The 21,070-nt window shown below is 40.8% G+C and overlaps 1 protein-coding gene across 30 annotated transcripts in view; it reads left to right on the top strand.

Annotated features, from left to right (window-relative positions):
• AOPEP (aminopeptidase O (putative)) overlaps positions 1-21,070 on the top strand; it is a 376,610-nt gene that overhangs the window by 196,218 nt on the left and 159,322 nt on the right. For all 30 annotated transcript variants that reach the window (XR_011531426.1, XR_011531425.1, XR_011531428.1 and 27 more), the window contains 3 exons: positions 10,102-10,204; positions 10,846-10,953; positions 20,948-20,991. Coding sequence is in view for 24 of the 30 variants with exons in the window: in XM_070589922.1 (XP_070446023.1) it covers positions 10,102-10,204; positions 10,846-10,953; positions 20,948-20,991 (255 nt within the window). In the remaining 6 variants the exon portion in view is untranslated. The remainder of the gene's footprint in view (positions 1-10,101; positions 10,205-10,845; positions 10,954-20,947; positions 20,992-21,070) is intronic.

The following is a 21,070-nucleotide window of genomic DNA, read 5'->3' as shown; positions in this document are numbered from 1 at the left end:
GATGGCGTAGTGATCAAGTTTACGTGCTCCCTTCAGTGGCCCAGGGTTCACGGGCCCGGATGCCTGGCACAGACCTATGCACTGCTCCTCAGCCATGCTGTGGCAGCATCCCACATACGAAAAGGAGGAAGATGGGCACAAATGTTAGCTCAAGGACAGGCTTCCTCAAGCAAAAAGAGGAGGATTGGCAACAGATATTATGTTCCTCACCAGGAAAAAATAATAATAAAATAAAAAATAAAATGTTAAAAAAAAAGAACGAAGAAGTAAATAAATGGAAAAACATGTTCATGAATTGGAAGTCTTAAGATTGTTAAGATGGCAGTACTCCCTAAACTGATGTACAGATCCAATGTAATCCCTGTCAAAATTTCAGCTGCCATTTTTTGCAGAAATGGCCAAGCTGATCCTCACATGCAAACAGAAATTCAAGGGACCCAGAACAGCCAAAACAATCTTGAAGAAGAAGAACAAAGGTCGAGGACTCACACTTCTCAATTTCAATACTTACTACAAAGCTATAGTAATCAAGACAATGTGGTACTGGCATAAAGACAGACATATAGATCAATGGAATAAAATTGAGAGTCTAGAAACAAACCCTTCCATTTATGGTCAGGTGGCGCCTAAAGCACAATCAGCCAAAGGGGAAAAAAATCAATAAATTGGACTTCATCAAAATTAAAAACCATCAAGAAAGTGAAAAGACAACCCAGAGAATGGGAGAAAATATTTGCAAATCATGTATCTGAGGGACTTGCAGTCAGGATACGTAAAAAACTCTTACAACTCAGCAATATAAACACAACCCAATTAAAAAATGGACAAAAGATCTAAATATGCATTTCTCCAAAGAAGGTATACTAATGGCTAATAAGCACATAAAAAGATGCTTGACATTTTTAGCCATCAGGGAAATGCAAATCAAAACCTCAGTGAGACTACTTCATACTACGAGGATAGCCACAATGAAAAAGAAGATATGAACAAGGGTTAATGAGAATTTGGGGAAGTTAGACCCTCATACGCTGTTGGTGAGAGTGTAAAATGGCGCAGCTCCCATGGAAAGCAGTCTGTCAGATCCTCAGAAGGTTAAGTATAGCATTGCCTTATGACCCAAGAGAAATGAAAATCTAAGTCTGCAGAAGAACGTGTACACAAATGTTCACAGAAACATTATTGTTAATAGCCGAAAAGTGGAAACAACTCTGATGTCTATCAACAGATGAATGTATAAATAAAATGTTATATCCATACAGTGCAGTATTAATCAGCCATAAAAAGGAATGAAGTACTGATATGTGCTGCAAAAATGGACAGATCTTGAAAACATTCTGCTAAGAGAAAAAAGCCAGTGACAAAAGGCCACATATTGTGTGATTCCATTTATGTGAAATATTTAGAATAGGCAAATCCACAGAGACAGAAAATAGATTAATGGTTGTCAGGATCTGGGGGCAGAGGAAAATAGAAAGTGACTGCCTGGGGTATGGGGTTTCTTTTTGGGGTGATAAAAATGTTAGGGGATTAGGTACTTGGTTGCACAGCTTTGTGAATATGCTAAAAACCAATGAATTGTACATTTTTAAAATGGAGAATTTTATGATATGTGAATTATGTCTTAATTTTTAAAAAAAGATAGAAATTGATGGAAATCATTGGATATTCTGTAACATCTGATAACATCACTGTAGCGTTAATGGGGTTTACCAGCAATTGTCTGAAGGAGAGATAGAAGAAGAAATTATGGCAGGAGGCAGCTGGTGTCCTCAGGACATTCGATGAGACCCAAGGAACCATTTCCAGTGCTAGATGCCAGGAAGACATCTGCATAGTGTCGGTGGTATAACACCCCACGTAGAGATGATTCACTTCTAAGCAAGCATCCCGAGTGTGTGTGTTCATTCTCTCCACCCCATGCCGTATCTTCCATTTTATTCTTGGTAATATAATCCTGACTGTCGTTCTGGTAGTGACACGTGTAGATATTTTTTTTTAACTGCTGCAGAATATTCCAGGATATGAATGTTACATAACTAACCATTTGTTAACCATTGGACATTTTGGCAATTTCTAGTTTTTTGCTTTCACAATCACTGCTGTGTTGAATGGTCTTACACTTACTGTTAGTGCACTGCATATTAAATGTAAGAGTTACATAGTACTTAGTTGCCTACAAGACAGAGGAGAGCTGTTCTCCCAGCTACTCATCCTGTTGAGCATCCTGGTGTGTGTTGGGCCTTAAACCCAGGCAAGCCCTCCACTGCTGCTGTCCCTAGTGCCTTGCGTCCTCCACCGAGGAGGGAAGAGTCTTTCTCCAGCTCCCACAGACCATCTGCTCCTCTTTGAGTCATCAGATGAGATGAGCCTTCCCATTATCTCGGCACACAGCACCACATATGCTGCTGGTGTTCAAAACGTGCTTCCAGCCTCCCCTTGTAAAATGAAGCGTGTTTGTCTCATTGCCTCTTTCCGGGATGAAGTCATGGGGTATTTTTTGATGCAGTACAAAAAGGATTTTCCATTTTTACTCTTTCTACTTTTGCTTCCTGTAATTTTCAGGTTCTCTGTATTCCTGTGTTCTGAATGTGTGTAGCAGACTGACAGCCTGAGTTGTGTTTTGAACGTGTGTAGCAGACTGGCAGCCTGAGTTTCGTTATGGTCACTGTAGCCCTGGATAGTGAGAGAGGCAGGCCCCGTCTAACCTGGCTTATGAGGGTACAGTTCAGGTATATTGCACCTGCACCTACCTCTCTTTCCTCTGCGCCCTCCTGCACGATACAACCCTGTAAGAAGTATAATGGAAGCCTTATATTGCTTGGATCCTATACTCGTAAGCTAAATCTATCCCTGAATATATGTGGGTTGAATAAAATTCAGTTAAGTTTCCTCTAATTCATTTAGGCTTTTTTTTTTCTGTTTTATCTCCCCAACCCCCCCCCCCCCCGCCCCCGTACATAGTTGTATATCTTAGTTGCAGGTCCTTCTAGTTGTGGAATGTGGGACGCCGCCTCAACGTGGCCTGACGAGCAGTGCCATGTCCACGCCCAGGATCTGAATCCTGGGCCGCCGCAGTGGAACATGTGAACTTAACCACTCGACCAGGGAGCCGGCCCCGTTTAGGCTTTTTTTAAAAAATCCAAGTCACCCTTGATGCTGATTTAGCAAGGCCAAGGCTGCGTAGCAAACCTGTTGACTCCACTCCAGTGGATGTATGTTGTACTTCTAAATGCTACAGCTTAAATATGTTCTGGGCTATTTTATCTCCCTAATTATAGAATATTAGGGTCAGAAAGGACCTTAAAAGTGATTTTGCCCAACCTTCCATACCCCTGACAGCCACCCAGTTTCTACCTATTTCCAGCGTCCAGATCTCACTGCTCCGGCTTGTCCTCACCCAAACAATCCACCTGTCTGAAGACCATTGTCCTTCCTTTCCTGGACAATAGGTCACAGGTTTTGGTGAATTTGTCATCCATACCTGCAAGGCTGGGAGAACATTTGCCTTGGGCTTGGCCCTTTGTTGCCTCCTGATTGCCAGTAGCTTTCTTCAAATGTAACCTCTGACCTGGACACAGCACTCTGCTGGAGGTCACACCTGTGAAGAAGGCAGTGGACTGTTACTGCTTCCCTTGATCTGGATAGTCTGGAAAAGAAAGGACAAGCATTAATGGAGTTGGACGCATGCACATGCGTGCCATACTTCGTTTTTGGACCCAGCGTCATACACGTTCTCAAGGCAATCTTACCATCTCAATGCCCGTGGATTTTTTCTCCTTGGTAACATTCATTGAGGGCTTCTGATGTGCCAAACCCTGTTCTAAGCACTCTACATGTTATCTTGTTTAATGCTCAAAATTGTCTTATGAGATAGGGACTAGTATCATCTTCATTCCTGTTTGTTAGATGAGGAAACAAATGCATAGAGATGTTAAGCAGTTGGACATGTTTCCACAGCTAGTAAGGGCAGAGCTGGGATGAAAGCAGAGGTAAGTCTGGCTCCAGAGCTCAGGTCTTAACCACTGCTTTCCACACTGTCTGACCCCCTCCTCAGCAGTACTTCCTGCTCCATTCTCATTACTCCTGTTGATCGCACCTACCAATTTGTTTATTGTCTAGGAAGCCACATTAATCTCTTGCTGCATATTGAGTTAGCAGACGATTTAACATACTAAATCTTTTTCATAGGTAAACGCTTAATTTTAAAAACCTCTTTGCCCTTATTAACTTTTTCTTATTAATTTTGGATCCTCATTCCACCTGTGGTTGCCGTTCTTGACTGTGGATGCTGTCTGTCAATCAATCAGCTAGACTCCCAACTTCAACTCATATGCAAATCTGTCAGCCAGTAAGTTGTTAGTCCTTGGGCACAGCCCTAAGAACTCCCTCCTGGTTTTAGCAAGTAATTAATCAACAGCCTTAGGGTTTTGCTTTTTAACTTTCTCTAATGCCATGAAACAGCCACCACACACTCCCCACCGTATGCTTACCCACCACATCCATTCTGTGAGCTGACTAGTAGAGGTTAGGATGCTTGAAGCCCAGAGTGAATTTTTGGAAGTGGCCCTTGAGATACTATGCTGACTCCTATAGTTCATCATTTTCTCTTCTTCTTCTTCTTCTTTTTTGTTTTTTTGTGAGGAAGATTGGCCCCGAATCTTCCTGGTCTTCCTTATGCTCCAAACATCCCCTCAAAAGCCGTTTTTGTTGTCCTGGGCATTCTCCATTAGCATTGGCTCATCCTGAATTTTTGCCTTCCTGGCAACGGTTTTACAGCTTCCTTGCTCTTATATGTAGCTTTGGTGTTCTTCTTTCTCCAGCATCTCCCCTCGTCATCTTTTGGATGTGTCTTCTGAAAATCCACGTGATCAGCAACCTCCTGCACACTCATGTTGATGTCGTTGCTCTCCATTTTCTTCTTTGTCTCTTTTGAAAATGTGTCCAAATGATTTCTTGCCGTGTTGAATGTGGCGATGTACTGCTCAGACCATTGTGTTAGTCTGTTCCTTATTTTTTTCTCTGTTTGGGAATTTGTTTCTTAGAGAGGAATTTCTGATTTATGGCCCTTCAAAACCTGAGGACTATTTTGATTTTGTATTGATGTTCATGACTTTCTGCTTTTCTGAGTTTCATCTTTCATTTTGCTACCCTGCTTATCAAAATCCGTGGAGTTTGTTCGTGTTTTCCACAGTTCTGCCAGCTACAAAGTCCTTCTTTATCATCCCCTTCAGCCGCTGACCTCTCCTATAGGCACCAACCACTGCCTCCTTTCCCCATCAGGGACCAGAATGTACCTTCTTTACTTTCCTCTGACTCCTTCGAGGGATGCCTCCTTCTGTCTTAAGTCATTTTAGCAATTGCCTTTTTCAACACCAGAGTCATATCCTGCTATGTGTGCTACAGGATAATGGTCCCTGATGGGGAAGAACCTTCATGCCGGATAGCTGTTAAATTCATTGGGAAAAGCATGCAGATAATCAAACTTGCCAAACTCCAGTAGCTTCAATACAGTACGATATCCTTAGTTAAAAGTGTACACAATGTTTTATCCACTTCTCTTTGGTAACACTGACCAAAGGCAAGTCAGTGGCTCAGATCAGTACTGTGAGGCCAATGCCTACACAAAGGTCGTATTTAACTTCCTCCTTTATTAGGGGCTGAGTGAGGGCCCTGCTCCTGGACTGAGAGCTCGTGGAGCAGCTGTGACTGACACTCAGACAGGGATGTTGAAATGCTGATTAATCCCTTTCTGTCTCTTTTCTGGGATGCTTAGTCCCTGGCTCAAGCGCCACAGTAGTGAGTTTATAGATGGAGATATCTCATGGCTCTCACTTTGACTGCCAAGGAATATGAGATGGAGAACTCTGGCGGATGGCCCGTCTGGGCCGTGGCAGGGCAGTGGGTGTTCAGACCCAAGCTGACACGCCTGAGCACCTTTCAGAGGCATTTTCCCAGATCCCATCCCTGGTGATAGTTCTGCAGAATCAGCCCTTTGTTCAGGAGGTTTGATTCCAAATCAAATCACGGTGTATCAAATGTCACTGCCGGCTGAAAGCTCTTTACGTGTCCCTGTTGCCTCTGAGTGCAGTGGAGAAGGAAGGAGGTGGGCAGGGAAAGGCCATGCTAATCGCAGTTGTTACATGTGGTGCCAGGTACAACAGAAACCAAGGGCGTTTAAGCCCAAACGACCTTGGTAACTTGATCGCTCACATTCCATGTATTCCAGCCAAGGAAATAAACAATGGCGTATAATGTCTAAGAGATGCTTAACACTTTTCTTTCACAAAGTGCTTTCACCTTATCTGAGCCTCATCACACTCTTCACAGGTGAGGAGACTGAGCTTCAGGGAGGGTAAGCGACGTGTCTAAGGCACGATGAGAATGGGGGCCTGGATCCTGGGAACGTCCCGGAATGCAGCTAGGACTTTGGTGTTCTGTGGACCCAGGTTTCAGCTTAAACCCTGCCACTAACTAGCTTTGTGGTCTTCTTCAGGCCTCACTTTCCTTTGCTTTTCAATGGGCATAGTCACAGTACCTGCCCCATCAGGTTCTCGTGAGGATAGAAGGACATGATACTTAAAAAGAGCTTGGCAGAGTACCTGGCACAGGAGGATAACAGGAAATGGTAGCTGTTAGAATTAGTTCAATTCTTCATCCATTAGGAATCATTCTGCTACAATTAATAGAATAGTAAAGCAATGTTGACTTAAACAAATAGGGTTTTTCTTTTTTCATACAGTAAGAAGTGTGAAGACAGGCAGTCTTGGGCTGGCCAGCAGCTGAATGATACCATCAAAGACTATTTACCTTCTTTCATTCCATTCTGGTTTCCATAGCATGTTGACTTGCTGCCTCTTGGTTGCAAGGTGGCTGCTGCAGCTCCATCCATCATGTTTGGGGGGAAGAGGTGCAGTACCAGTCGTATTTCCCCCTTTTGTAAAGAAAGCAAAAGCTTTCCCAGAGCCCCACTCCCAACAGCAGACATTTGCTTTTGTCTCATTGGCCAGGACTGTCTTCTATCTGTAGTTGCAAGCACACTTGGAAAGTGAGCATTTAAGTGGGCAGGGAAGAAGGTGGATGATAATGGGAGTAGACTGAGCCAACTGTATTGGCCACAGTTCTTCCTGCCTCTCACAATGTCATTTAAAAAAATATTTCCTTGCCCTCAGGTGTAGAGGGCTTTGTGAGTCCTAGGCATATGTTCATGGCACACCAATAGCAACACCTCTTTTCTGGACTTTTATTCTCACAGAATGTGTACTGGTTCATGTGCATCTTTTTTTAAAAAACTTTTTAATTGAAATATACGTACACTAAAGTACACATATTTCTAGATGGCTCAGTAGATTTTTACTGTTTATCCTCATGAAAGCACCACTGAGATTAATGTAGAGAACATCTGGAGCATCCAGAAACCTTCCTCTTTTTCTCTGCTTGTCCAACACTCCCTCCCAAAGGTCACCATTATTCTGATCTCTGTCCCCATAGATCTGTTTTGCCTGTTCTTTAGACTTCGTGTAAGTGGCATCGTACATTTGTATGTACTCTTTCTGGCTGTGAATTCTTTCAGTCACCTGTGAGAGTCGTCTGTCATTGCACGTGGTGCTAGTTCGTTTGTTTCCTGCCTTCTTCCTGTGCTTTGTCTCTCTGCATAGACCTGGGATAGGCGGCAGTGTGAGAACCAGAGTAGCACAGAAATGGAAGTCACCCTTGTTCCACGTGGGGAGTATCTTTTCCTTCTAACAACCACCCCCTTTGAGTTCTTGCAGTTTGTCTGGGCACTGCTCTCTCCAGCACCAAGTCTACTGTAAAAGGAATCTCGTGGGGACTTGTACGTTTGCCTTGGATGCTGTCAGCATAAAAGAATTTTCTCGAACATTTCTTCATTTGGAGAGGGTGGAAGAAGCGAGTAAGAGAGGGATGCTTTCTGGAAGGACATTTTTAGGCAAAGGAAAAAACCACCAACTAAAGGCATCCTTAGTCACTTGAGCCTGGAAGCCAGCCTTTGGAGAAGAGATTTACTTGGATCTCCTGTGTTCCTCCCCTTCTAGTAGTCTTACTTCAGAGCTGAAGGGCGTAAGAAACTCACAGCAACTTTGTCTCTTTTGGGGCTGGGAAAACTGGTTTGAATTCAGGCTGACTCTGAGAAGCCGTCTTCCTCCCAAAGCTGTGGGTGGTGAGCTTTCCCTATCAAGGCCAGAGTGGCTTTCTTTATAAAACCACTCAACCCCAGGACACACTTGAAAGCAGGAATAAAGCTGATGCTTTTCAGTGGAGTCTCAAATGAAGATGAAAAGGATGAGTTATTCTTGCAAGTATGGTCATGTACGTAAGTCAGGGATCAAGCAGAAGAATGGAAACTATGCAGTTAGCTCTTGTAGCCGGTCGCCATCTCTCCTTGAGGTAGCTGCTGATTCCGTGCCTTGTGTCTGCTGGGTTAATGTACTGGAATATTCAGGAGAGACTTACTCAGGGCTTCTTTGCTTGGCAGCTAGGGCACACTGCAGTGGGACTGATTCAGCAAGCTGGGTCATCCCCAGGCTGTTCCATTCAGGTCCAGCATCCTTGCACGTTTGTTTCTGTGGGCATGTGGGATTGAGCAGATGAACCACTAAGATCGTTGCCTCCAACATCAGATGACCGACCTTGAACTTAGCAATATTTATTGCTGACAACTTTAGAATATTTTATTAAGTTTATTGAGTAATTTTATATCCCCAGCCCTTGCTAGGGGCTTTCTGCATATTATTTCAGTTATTCCCCACAGGACCTAGTGAGATAGGTGGCATTATTCCCATTTTGCAAGTGAGTAAATTGAGGATTAGAGAATTTAAGAAACCTACTAGTAAGCAACAGGTAGTAAGAAGTAGATTTGAGACTCAACTTGAGGTCTCGGGTTCCAGACCACACTACCTTTAAAACTAACCCCCCACCTTTCTGATGTGCCAAGCCTCCTGTCAGACCTTGCCCTCCCCCACCCCAGCACACACGCTTCAAAGCTTGTCTAATAAGGGACTGGTTTTAGAACAACTGAAAGCTGCAAATACCTTGTTACATATTTTGATTTTAGCTAGTTGAAGCTTCACTGTAACATAATTACATTTTATTACAGGAATTTTTAAAAATATTTAAAACCATAGAGCATATGGAAAACACCCTGATAAACAAGAAGGAGACATTGGTTTCAGTCCTAATGTCGCCGCAAATGAAACAAGCTGTGGGACCTTGGCTGCAGACTTAATTTCTGTGTGCCTAGGTTTCCCTCATTTGTGAAATGAGGAGGTTGATGTATGTGATTACTAATGTCCCTACCTGTTCTAAAAACATGGGCTTCTATCACTTCTTTTTGTGTGTGTGTGTGATTCTGAAATGGCTTCAGAGTGCAAATGTTGCCTAAAAGAACCTTTAATAACTAAATGCAAATCAAGAGAAGTGGATAACAGTGGGGCTTTCAGAATTTTCTTTTAAAAAGATATAAATTTTTTACTCTTCCAAGTAAAGCTACATTTTCCATTGTATTTCCCAGTCCATCATTCCTACCAAAAGAAAAGTATATAGGTTCTTAAATAATTCATGTTGGAGCTTAGTCTCCTCAAGGGTCTGGCAAGCTTTAATCTTGGATAAGATGACGTAAAATATGGCCAATAGCCAACCTCAGGTTGCCAACCTAGATATAAATCCCTCCTTGTTCAGTGTATGAATTTGTAACGTAAACTGTTTTAAATTTTACCTGGTACTATTGAGTAGAATTAAGATGCTGTAGAGCAACTCTGAAAATAAGAAATAAGAAGAATAGGGGCCGGCCCAGTGATGCAGCGGTTAAGTGCGCACGTTCCGCTTTGGCGGCCCGGGGTTCACCAGTTCAGATCCCGGGTGCGGACATGGCATGGCTTGTCAAGCCATGCTGTGGTAGGCGTCCCACATATAAAGGGGAGGAAGATGGGCACAGATGTTAGCTCAGCGCCAGTCTTCCTCAGCAAAAAGAGGAGGATTGGCAGCAGTTAGCTAAGGGCTAACCTTCCTCAAAAAAGAAGAAGATGTTATGATATAATTAGCTAAGAATGTGCTATAATTAAAGAAAATTTCACTGCATCGTTTTAGACCCAATAAAGAGGAAACTGGCTGCGTGAGTGACTCAGGATCGTCTGTCATCAAACACGGTCTCAATCCGGAGAAGGCCTTCATGCAGGTTCATTATTTAAAGGTGAGCACATCTGAGTGACAGAAGCCATTGGTGGTGGTGCAGCACTTTTTAGGGTGTCCATGTAGACAGTGAAGATTAGTAACGTGCTTGGGACAAAATAAAAGAAATCAACATTTTAATGACATTTAACTAGGCAGATATCTGATTGTCCAATAATTAAAGCACTTCATACCCCAGAAATGAGGCATGAATCAAAGGGAGCTGAACTATTCCCTTCTCTGCAACTCCCTTCTCCCTGCTTCATGTTGGCTTTGAAGAACAGAATCTTAAAATTGCTGTTGGGTTCCAACTAGAAGACAGGAGTAATGAGGAAGTATTTTAAGTGGTAAAGGCCTTTCCTGATAGCTGTGGGAGAGAGGAGCTGGGCCGCTCTTCTCTTTTGGTCCATGAGAGATGTCCAGGCTTTATGTAAACCAAAGACAAATCAGATGATGATGCCATTAACAGATGAGTTGAAAGCAAAGAGTAGATCCTTAATTTCCAGGCCCAACCTTGTGAGAATATAAAGGGCAGCCTGGGACAGGTCAGATGGAACATCGTCGATGTCTATAAGTGCTGGGGGACAAGTTAGGATTGACTGTGTAAGCGTTTTTCTGATGAACCCATGATAGCCATTTTGTTTTCTTCTTCCTTTCTTCTAGGGCTATTTCCTTCTCCGGTTCCTTGCCAAAAGACTTGGAGATGACACCTATTTTTCATTTTTAAGAAAATTTGTGCACACATTCCATGGGCAGTTGATTCTTTCCCAGGTAATTTACGGGTCCTGAGTTTGTGCTATCCAGTTGCGGGGGGTGTGGCACTTGGGGACTAGGTTATGTGAGTATTAAGAAGTCGGGAAAAGCATCACGACACAATGCAGTAGGAAAAGGAGGAAGTGAATGAAGTGGACACAGGAGTGTTGTTTCGGGGGGGGCAATCTCCCTGTAGTTCTGGGACAGACTGTACCCCAACGCTGTCTGGCGCACAGTGATGTGGATAGCTGTACCTTCAGAGACTTTAAAAACGGAAACAAAACCATCCTGCTGTTCTCTCTACCTGGAACAATCTTCGCAAAGTTGGCTCCTTCTTACCGTTTTGTCTCAGCTGAGATTTCACAATCTCAGAGTCACCCCAGCTAAACAGCTATGCATCTACCCTGTTATTTTATACCCTTCGCCCTTTTCTCTGCCTTCGTTATCATTGCCATTACTTATAATTATATTTTCTTTTATGAGTCCATTTGTTTTTCTGTCTCCTCCATTCTATGTGTAAGCTCAACGAGGCCAGACCATACTCTTTATTTCACCAGTACGGAAGACATGATTGGCACAGAGTATGTACAGCATATGTATTTGGTAAACAAATAGATTAATAATAAGATAACACTGAAATATTTAGACAGCCTGGCCACAAAACTGTCAGAGCAAGACTCTGTCAGCTTACACAGGTATGGGGCTGAGCTGCATGTACCAAGAAAGTTAAGAAAGAGGAAGAGGCTCTGAAAACAGTGCTTGTAACTGAGGGAGAATAGAGGATGCAGCCTCTGCACAGATTGGACTGATGAGTATTTTTGATATTTGGCAGTTGTGCTCATAGACGATTTTGAAGTCACATTGTCCACAATGTTAGGTGTAAAGGACGTGCGTGTATAATCTGAACACATATGGAGGGAATAGCGTGAATGTCACCAGACTAGATGGCTAGTCCTCATCTCTGCATTCCTTTTATTGTTGTGGTTGGGGGGAGAAAGAGTTTTCCTAAACGTGTATTTCGAAAGGCAACTTGAAAACTGGCTCAGAAGTCTTATTGTTTGGTTGACTGATTAGCCCCAAATTCCTCCTGCTTAAAACCACTTCTCACCAAGATCCTGCAGTGTTAACTGAGCGCATTGCATTTACCATGACTTCTGAGGTTCTGATTTCAGCTTCCCATGAACACTTAGTGCTCCCTCCACCAAATGGTTCAATTTTTCTTTTGTTTGTCTCTTTTAAATAATAGCTTTATTGTTTTTCATAACAGCTTTATTGAGCTATAATTCACATACTGTAAAACTCACCCTTTTAAAGTGTACGAATCAGTGGTTTTTAGTGTATTCACACAGTTGTACAACCATCACCACTCTAATTTCAGAACATTTTCATCACCCCAAAAGAAACCCACATCCATTAGCAGTCGCTGCCCCAATTCTACCTCCCCCCAGCCCTAGGCAACCACTAACCTACTTTCTGTCTCTATGGATGTGCCCGTTCTGGACATTCCATATAAATGGAGTCATATATTATGTGGGCTTTCATGTCTGGCTTCTTTCATTTAGCATAATGTTTTCAAGGTTCATGTTGTAGCATCTATCAGTACTTCATCGCTCTTTTCTTATTTCAATTTTTATTTTTTAAATTGTGGTAAAATATACTTAACAAAATAACCATTTTTAAGTATATAATCCGGTGCATTAAGTACATTTAAATTGTTGTGCAACCATCACCTCCATGCATTGCCAGAACGTTTTGAAATTCCCAAACTGAAACTTGTATCTGCTAAACGTACCTCCACATTCTTCCCTCTCCCCAGCTTTGGCAGCCACCATTCTACTTTCTGTCTCTGTGAGTTTGACTGCTCTAGGGACCTCATGTAAGTGGACTCATACAATATTTGTCCTTTTGTATTTAACTTATTTCACTTAGCGTAATATCTTCAAGGTTCATTCATGTTGTGGCATGTGTCAGAATTTCTTTCCTTTTTAAGACTTAATATTCCACTGTGTGTATATACCGCATTTTGTTTATCTGTTCATCCATTGATGGACACTTGGGTTATTTACACCTTTTGGCTCTTGTGAATAATGCTGGTATGAACATTAGTGTACAAATATCATTCAAGTTCCTGCTTTCAATTCTTTTGAGTATATACCCAGAAGTGGAATTGCTAGATTATATGGTAATTCAATATTTTGAAGAACTGCCATACTATTTTCTACTGTGTCTGCACCATTTTACATTCTCGCCAGCAATACACAAGGGTTCCAATTTCTTCACATCCTCACCAACACTTACAATTTTCTGTTTTTTTGATAATAGCCATCCTAGTGGGTATGAAGTGGTATCTCATTGTGGTTTTAATTTGCATCTCTCTGATAGGTAATGATGTTGAACTTTCTTTCCTGTGCTTATCGACCATTTGTATATCTTCTTTGGAAAAATATCTATTTAGATTCTTTGCCAATTTTGGGGGGAGGGGATTATTTTTATTATTGAGTTGTAAGAGTACTTTGTATATTGTAGATTTAAGTACCTTATCAGATATATGATTTGCAGATATTGTCTTTATTGCCTAATTGAAGGTTATGAAGATTTACTCCTATGTTTTCTTCTAAGAGTTTGATAGTTTTAGCTCTTACATTTAGGTTTCTTATCCATTTTGAGTTAATTTTTGTATATGATGTGAGGTAGCTGGTCCAACTTCATTCTTCTGCATCTTAACATCCAGTTGCTCATAAGCATTTGTTGAAAAGCCTATTATTTCCCTCCACTGAATTATCTTGGAAAACCTTGTTGAAAATCAAGTGACCAAAAATGTAAGAGTTTATTTCTGGACTTTCAATTCTGTTCCATTGCTCTCTATTTCTGTCCTTACACCAGTACCGCAGTGAGTTTGGAAATTATTGCTTTTTTGACTGAAACATACTCATTATAAAAAAATTCAATCAATACAGAAAAGTACAGAAAAGAATAATGTAAAATATCACTCAAAACCCCATACTCATAAATACCTATAATTAATACTAGATGAACATCATTCCAGAAATTGCACTCTCTCTTTCTCTGTCTTTCTATATGTTATAAATGATACGTATATATGTATCTGTGTGTACATGTGTATGTAGTATGTATATGTGTGTCTGTATGTATGTGTGTATATACATGTATAGATACAAGATACGTTCAGAAATAATTTTATAAAAATAGCATGTGTTCTATGTGCTTTTTAATGAAATGTTTTAAATTATATTTTACTTGAATTTAGCAAATGAAAAAGAAACTAAAATGAATCTAAAGGACTTTGCCAAACTTCAGATAAATGTAGGAGAGATCGTTTCCTAAAGGATTCTTCTACGGTTAAGAAACACAATTATAAAAAATCTTTGAGGTCGAAATTGTTATTTTTTTCTCTTTAGTCATATATTTAATTTTTAGAAAGCATGAGTTTATTCACTTCTGTAAAAGGTGAGGAAATCAGCAGTTATGTACTTCCTCTACTTTTCCCCAAATTCTAACTTTATCGTAGTTAATATTTTTACATAGTTAAGGTTTATATCATGTATGGTATTGCTGTAAACATAATTTTCACAGTTGTGTAATCTTAGATCTGTATTTAAATTCATCACCAGTCATTTCACCATGCTTCTATATTCATGAATATTTTGATTCAACTTTTTGTTGGCTGAATTCCGTTACCAAATTGATGTTCAAGTTGCAGACTCACTGGTTCTGTGCTTTTTGAGTTCTTAGTGCTTGAGAATGTTTGCCTGTTGTCTTTATATTTGAATTACAAACTGGCTGCGTATAATATTCTTGGGTCACGTTTTCATTTTCTCAGAACTTTGTGGATATTGCTCAGCTCCCTTCTGTCATTAAATACTGCTATTGAAACTTTTGAAGTCAGCCTACTTTTTCCTCTTTATACCACTCAGATGACAGAAGAATTCTTTCTTTATCTTTGACATTTAGTAATTTAATCAGAAAATGGCTTGGTGTCCATGAGTCTCCATCAGTTTTTTTCCTGGAAAACAGTGTACATTTTTAGTCTTAGCTTGTATTCTTCCTTTTTTCAGTGAAATGGTCTTAATTGTATCTTTGAACACATTCTTTTTTTTTCCCCCTTGCAGGGTTCTGAATTTCACGGTTACCAGTTATCCTTCTATTGTGTCGTCTTTGCCCTCCATATTTGTTATTTTCCAGTTGCTTTGGTCTTTTCGGTCTTCATGGCATATGTTTATCTGAAGCTACATTATGATTTTTATTATTATTAATTTTTTTTCTTTAGTGTCTGTTCTTCTCCTTGCTATTTCTATTTTATTAACGCTCCTATCATGGTATTATTTTGTTCTTAATTTATTTCATTTGCTTCGAAATCTCTCTTTTCATCTCATTTTGTTGTTTTGTCATCTTGTCTTTGAGCTTTCATTCTACTGAGTTTATGTTCTTATTATGATCTTTTGTTAATTTATGGTGTAATGCATTCATGGAGAATTTTCTTCTGTTCCTTGGATTATGTTTTCTTCAAGACTGGATCCTTTGTCTTTTCTGTTATGCTTCTTATTTCTGTCTCTCTCTTTATGTGAGTTTTGTTGTATTCATTTGCATGGTTGCCATACTTTTCTCCTTGCTCATTCTCAGCCTGAGTAGCGCTGTCCTGCCCTTTTATTTATTCTCATATGTATTGGAACATCATCCCTGATTTCTTTCCCAACACTTCTTAGACGTGTTTTTCTTCCCCTCTGAGCTGCAGTTTGAAGCTTGGATATTATGCATGGAGGGGGCAGAGGGGAGGAGTTGCACCGGAGCTGTGTACAGCCTTTGTTGTAAGAATTTGGCTCCACTAACTCTTGAAATTTTGTTAAATGTCCCCAGCCCAAATCTCGTCCCCTAATTTGGGTGCAGCTTTTTCCCACTGCAGGTGCTCTCTCAGCTAGTGCTGTCCCTCCAGCTCAGCTTGGAGCTCTAGAAGCTGTACAGTTGCTCAGAGTGTCATCCTCAAGTTGTTCATTTCCCAAGTTTTACTCATCTCTCTCTAACAAACATTTCTAGTTTCTCCACAGTCAAAAAAAGAGGAAAGATAAAGATTGTCTTGTTTCTTTCCAGGTGTGTGGGTGTTTGTGGGGTTTGGGCGTTCACCATGAAGTCCCGCTATGCTAAGCGTGAGAGTGGGGGTGGCGCAGAGGGAGGTTTGGGGGCTGTGTTGGAATCTTATGCTCTTTCCTGAGTTGTCTTTTTTTGAAGTTTGTGCCATGAGGCTGCATACTTCTTTCCTTGTTTGGATGCTGATGGTAAAGTTTTTGCTGTTTTTTTGTTTTTCATTTTTAAGGAAGGCTATCGTCCAGTTTCTTTACTCAGAAATTCCTCAATTTCTTCTTCTTCCTGTTTACTTCTTAATCCCTTCCCTTCTGAACACCCCACCTGTCTAGCATGTTGGTATTATCATCTTTCCAGCCCTCTGTAAAACTGCTCTCTTGAGCTTAGCAGTGACTTCTTCCTGACCATTTCATTTCTTCTTAGTTCTTACCCTGCCATCTCTGTCCTTGCTTCAACATTTTCATTATTCGTTTTGCCTCTCCTACCTCCCTCTCCTCATGACCATGGTAATTATTCATAAAACGTCTGACAGAAATTGCTAATCCTGTGTAATTATTAGGCCAATGTCCGTTTACTGGATAAACTGGATAAATCTACATGCACCTGCTTTGTATTGGATACTTTCACCAAGACTAAAAAATAATTACCAAATTAGCCATGTGCCCAGTCAATGTAGTTTTTTTAAATGGTAATGTTTAGTTTAGTGTTGGTAGGTGTTAATCAAAATAAGCTGTCTGGGACTGACCTAATCAGCATATAGATTATTATGAGAGTAGGAAATGAAGACAAAATCTCAAACAACGTGATTTTTTTCAATTAAAAAATTTTTTTTGCAGTGAAGATTTGCCCTAAGTTAACATCTGTTGCCAGTCTTCCTCTTTTTTTTCCTTCCTTCCCCCACAAAGCTCCAATACATCGTCGTGTATGGTTGTAAGCTATTCTGGTTCTTCTGTGTGAGTTGCCACCACAGCACGGCTACTGACAGACAAGTGGTGTGGTTCTGCACCCAGGAACCGGACTCGGGCTGCCAAAGCGAAGCACACCGAACTTTAACCACTAGGCCCTCAGGGCTGGCTCAAGAGTGCATTTTTTGGCTGGAATGTGGGCTTGCAACAGTTCCCAAGGATCCAGATAAAAGTTCATCCCAGCGCACTGTCAAAACAGCAGAATTTTTGTTTGTTTGTTTGTTTTTGTGCCTTTGCTTTAATCTTTTTTCAGGCATACTGTAGAGGTGACAAATTGGGACCTCCTAGCATTAGTTACTAACTGACTTTGTCAGTGATTCTAGATCAATGTCAATATTCTAGATGCTGTCAATTTATCCTAGAGTCCATCTTAAAGGAAAGTCCTCCTTTGTCCAGTTAAGATTTGTAAGTTGCTTTTTTAAAGATGCCAACATACTAAAGGGAAGAGTGAAGACAGATGAAAGAATTGAAAGAGAGGTGGTGAGGGAAGGAATAGTTGTGACATAAAAACATCATTCTGCCGTGGAGAGTGGAGAAAAGCTTCTATGATGAGTCCATTCCATGGTTATATGCCAATTTACGAAAAGAACCAGGAAAACCAGCATTTTGTGGTGAAAGATTAGGTCTGTGAAAGGAGTAAGAAGGGTCAAGTGGGCTGATTCCACTGATAGGTGGTATGACGACTGCCTCCATGAGACCAAGCATCTTCTCGAACTGCCTGGAGCCTAGGGCAGAAGGAGCATGTCTGCGCTGTAGACGAACATTCCCATAGCCTGTGGGAATACAGGCTCCACGTCTTAGGGGTGCTTGTGGCGTTCAGTTCTGCTTATCCAATGTGATTTCCTAGACCTGTTATCCCCAGCATTGCTTGGCAACATCCAGCCAACTGCTATGTGGTCTGCAGGTATTGGCTCTGATGCAGAAAGAGGCAGGTGGCCACCTATTAGGAGGTAGGACAGCTGTCTTTCTTAAAAAATGAAGCAGGGACTGGCCCAGTGGTGTAGTGGTTAAGTTGGCACACTCTGCTTCAGTGGCCCAGGGTTCGTGAGTTTGGATCCCAGGTGCAGACCTACATACTGCTCATCAGCCATGCCGTGGCAGTGTCCCATATACAAAATAGAGGAAGATTGGTACATTTGTTAGCTCAGGGCTAATCTTCCTCACCAAAAGAAAAAAAAAAAGCAGTGTTTCTTGGGTACCTCATGCACTTTTCCTGTATTCACACAAAACTCTGGAACATTATGCTCTGCAATCCTATAAAGAAAGATCCAATTGTAATTGGAAAATGCAAAAGGGAAGAATTAAGGTTAACTCTGAATTTCCTCCTTCTCGTGCAGTTAAATTCTCCCCCTTGCCATTGAGTTAATGTAATTTTTCCCCCATATAATTGAGCATAAATTATTGGATAAATATAGGATAAGTTGATATGGACTATAAGAAGATAATGAAGTGAAATTAGTAAGAAATTATCATTATAATACTTAGATTTTTAAGACACAAGAATACTGTCAGTAAGCCAATGAAATATTTGCAATCTATTAATATATTAGACTGTGATAAATTAATTTCTAATTCAACATTTTTTTACAAAATAATAAACATAATGATTTTAAGAACCTCAAGCAAAACTAATTCTTTGCATTCTAAATGTTACTCTTGTTTCCTTTGTTTTTTCTCCATATACCCACTGTAGGTACTAGGAAGGACTTCAGATGTGAAGCATTATTCTATTTGGGAGTGTCCCTTTCCATTTTGACTGCATGATCCATGTTTTTAATAGTAGTTTTGTTATTCTTTGTACCATTTATTTTAGGTGAAGCAGCAATTGACAAGTAATGTCTTATAAGGAGATCAGAGATTGCAAGGAATAAGTCTTTCCTCAGTGCTCTTAATAGGGAGACTTTGCCTCTGGAAGAAATGGACCTAACCCCCCCAAACACATCGAAAGGGACAGCTGGCTTCGCCAGCGTCCTGATGGCTATGCTTAGTGCCATGACAGAAAAAGAACATCTTGTCCTCAAATTGTTTGCAGGTTTCCCTTCCTCTGCAAGGCCGTCTGTTTGTACTCTGAAGGTCTGTGCTGCTGCTTCCGTCTCACACCGTGAGCTAGATGGATCCCGTCAGAGCCTCGCACTGACCCTGGGTCTGCAGACTTGGTTGTGGGGGGTCGAGGGTTCCAACCTGGAGAGACAGTCATTGGACAGTGTCATATTTGCTCACCTAGGTTTGCACACGTGTCCCTCTTTAAAGGATCCATTTTGAAAGACTTTTTTCAATTTATTAAAAGAAAAGCTTCAAGTGTAGGTCTTACTTATTGATCAATATCAAGTCCCTAGAGAGGTAAATATTATTTTTCTTTGTTTCATGTTCTATATTTATCCAAAATGTATCTTATCAAACCTTCAGAAAACAGAGGGTTAACACTAAGCTTACCCATTTACCAAATAAAAATATACAACACCCAGTTAAATTCAAATTTCAGATAAATAACAAATAATTTTTTAGTGTATGCCCCCAGTTTAACTGGGCATCCTATATTTTATTTGACAATCTTTGAGACCAAATCAAGATTCCAGCATTAGATGAGCTGAAAAGATTGGTCGTAATAGTCAGGTTGCAAATAATTATGTGTGATTTTGAACATTCACATGTAAATTCTTTAGGCTTGTGGTATTGCAGTTGTGTTTTGAAAGAGTCCTGGGGGCTGGCCCTGTGGCTGAGTGGTTAAGTTCACGCGCTCTACTTCAGCAGCTCAGCGTTTCGGCGATTTGGATCCTGGGCACAGACATGACATCTGGTCAGGCCATGCTCAGGCGGTGTCCCACATAGCATAACCGGAAGGACCCACAACTAAAATATACAACTATATACTGGACGGCTTTGGGGAAGAAGGGAAAAAAAAAAGATTGTCAACAGTTATTAGCTCAGGTGCCAATCCTTAAAAAAATAAAATAAAAATTAAAAAGTCCTTATCTTTTAGAGATAGAGTATTTACAGGAACATTAGTGGATGAATTTACATAATGTTTGGGATTCTCTTCTAAATAATGCAAGAGGCAGGTGAGTGGATGGGGCAGACTGGCTGTGCGTTAATAGGTATGTGAACGTTAATTATGCTCTTTTGACTACTTTCAGATGTGTTTGAAATTTTCGATAGTAAAGGGAAAAATGGGTGCGTATGTAAGTCATGCCTTCAGGTGAAAAAAATCTATTATTGACGGGCTGGCCTCGTGATGTGGTGGTTAAGTTCAGCGCACTCTGCTTCAGTGGCCCCAGGTTCACAGTTTCGGATCCCAGGCGCAGCGCTACACCACTCGTCAGCCATCCTGAGGCGGCGACCCACATACAAAATAGAGGAAGATTGACACAGATGTTAGCTCAGGGTTAGTCTTCCTCAGGCAAAAAAAAAAAAAAAGAGGATGATTGGCAACAGATGTTAGCTCTGGGGCCTGTGAACCATTTTTGTAATTGTGACATTTTTGTTCCTCCTTTGGGAAATTAATCATCTTGATTTTTGTCTTTATCTCTCCATAAAGCAATGCAAGAAAGTTGCAAATTAGTTACTAGCCTCTTGGGGAGTTGAGATTGTTCAGTATGTAGCAGGATCTTTAGGGAAAGCTCATGAAGAGGAGAACATGGTTAAAGTGCTTTATGCTATGGCCAGCCTTTTGAAAATTGTTAAACATGAAATGAATGAAATATCGAACCAAAATATACCAAACATTGCATTTTCCAATTTGTTTGTGGTTTTTACAAAACAGATCTCTTTAACTGATTGGATGAAAGCCCTGGTAAATTAGTAAATTGAGTAGAGTCTAAAAAGTCAGCACAGGCCTAGTTTTCCTAGCAGGTGAGCTGTCAGCAGCTGGGAACGCTTGGTCTCTGGCATGATTTGGGGCAGAGCTATTTATTGGTGGACATCTTTAATCGTTTGCTTTTTTCTTATTCCAGGATTTCCTTCAAATGCTGTTGGAGAACATCCCAGAAGAAAAAAGGTGAGGACTGATTAAGGAGTTAAGAGCCCAGCTTTACTACTAATGTTAAAAATGACCCTGCCATTGTTTGTGTGTTACA

The sequence above is a fragment of the Equus przewalskii genome, chromosome 22 (assembly GCF_037783145.1).
Source record: "Equus przewalskii isolate Varuska chromosome 22, EquPr2, whole genome shotgun sequence".
Taxonomy (NCBI): domain Eukaryota; kingdom Metazoa; phylum Chordata; class Mammalia; order Perissodactyla; family Equidae; genus Equus; species Equus przewalskii.
Note: the sequence above shows the minus strand (reverse complement) of the source record. Positions and strands in the feature narration are given on the sequence as shown.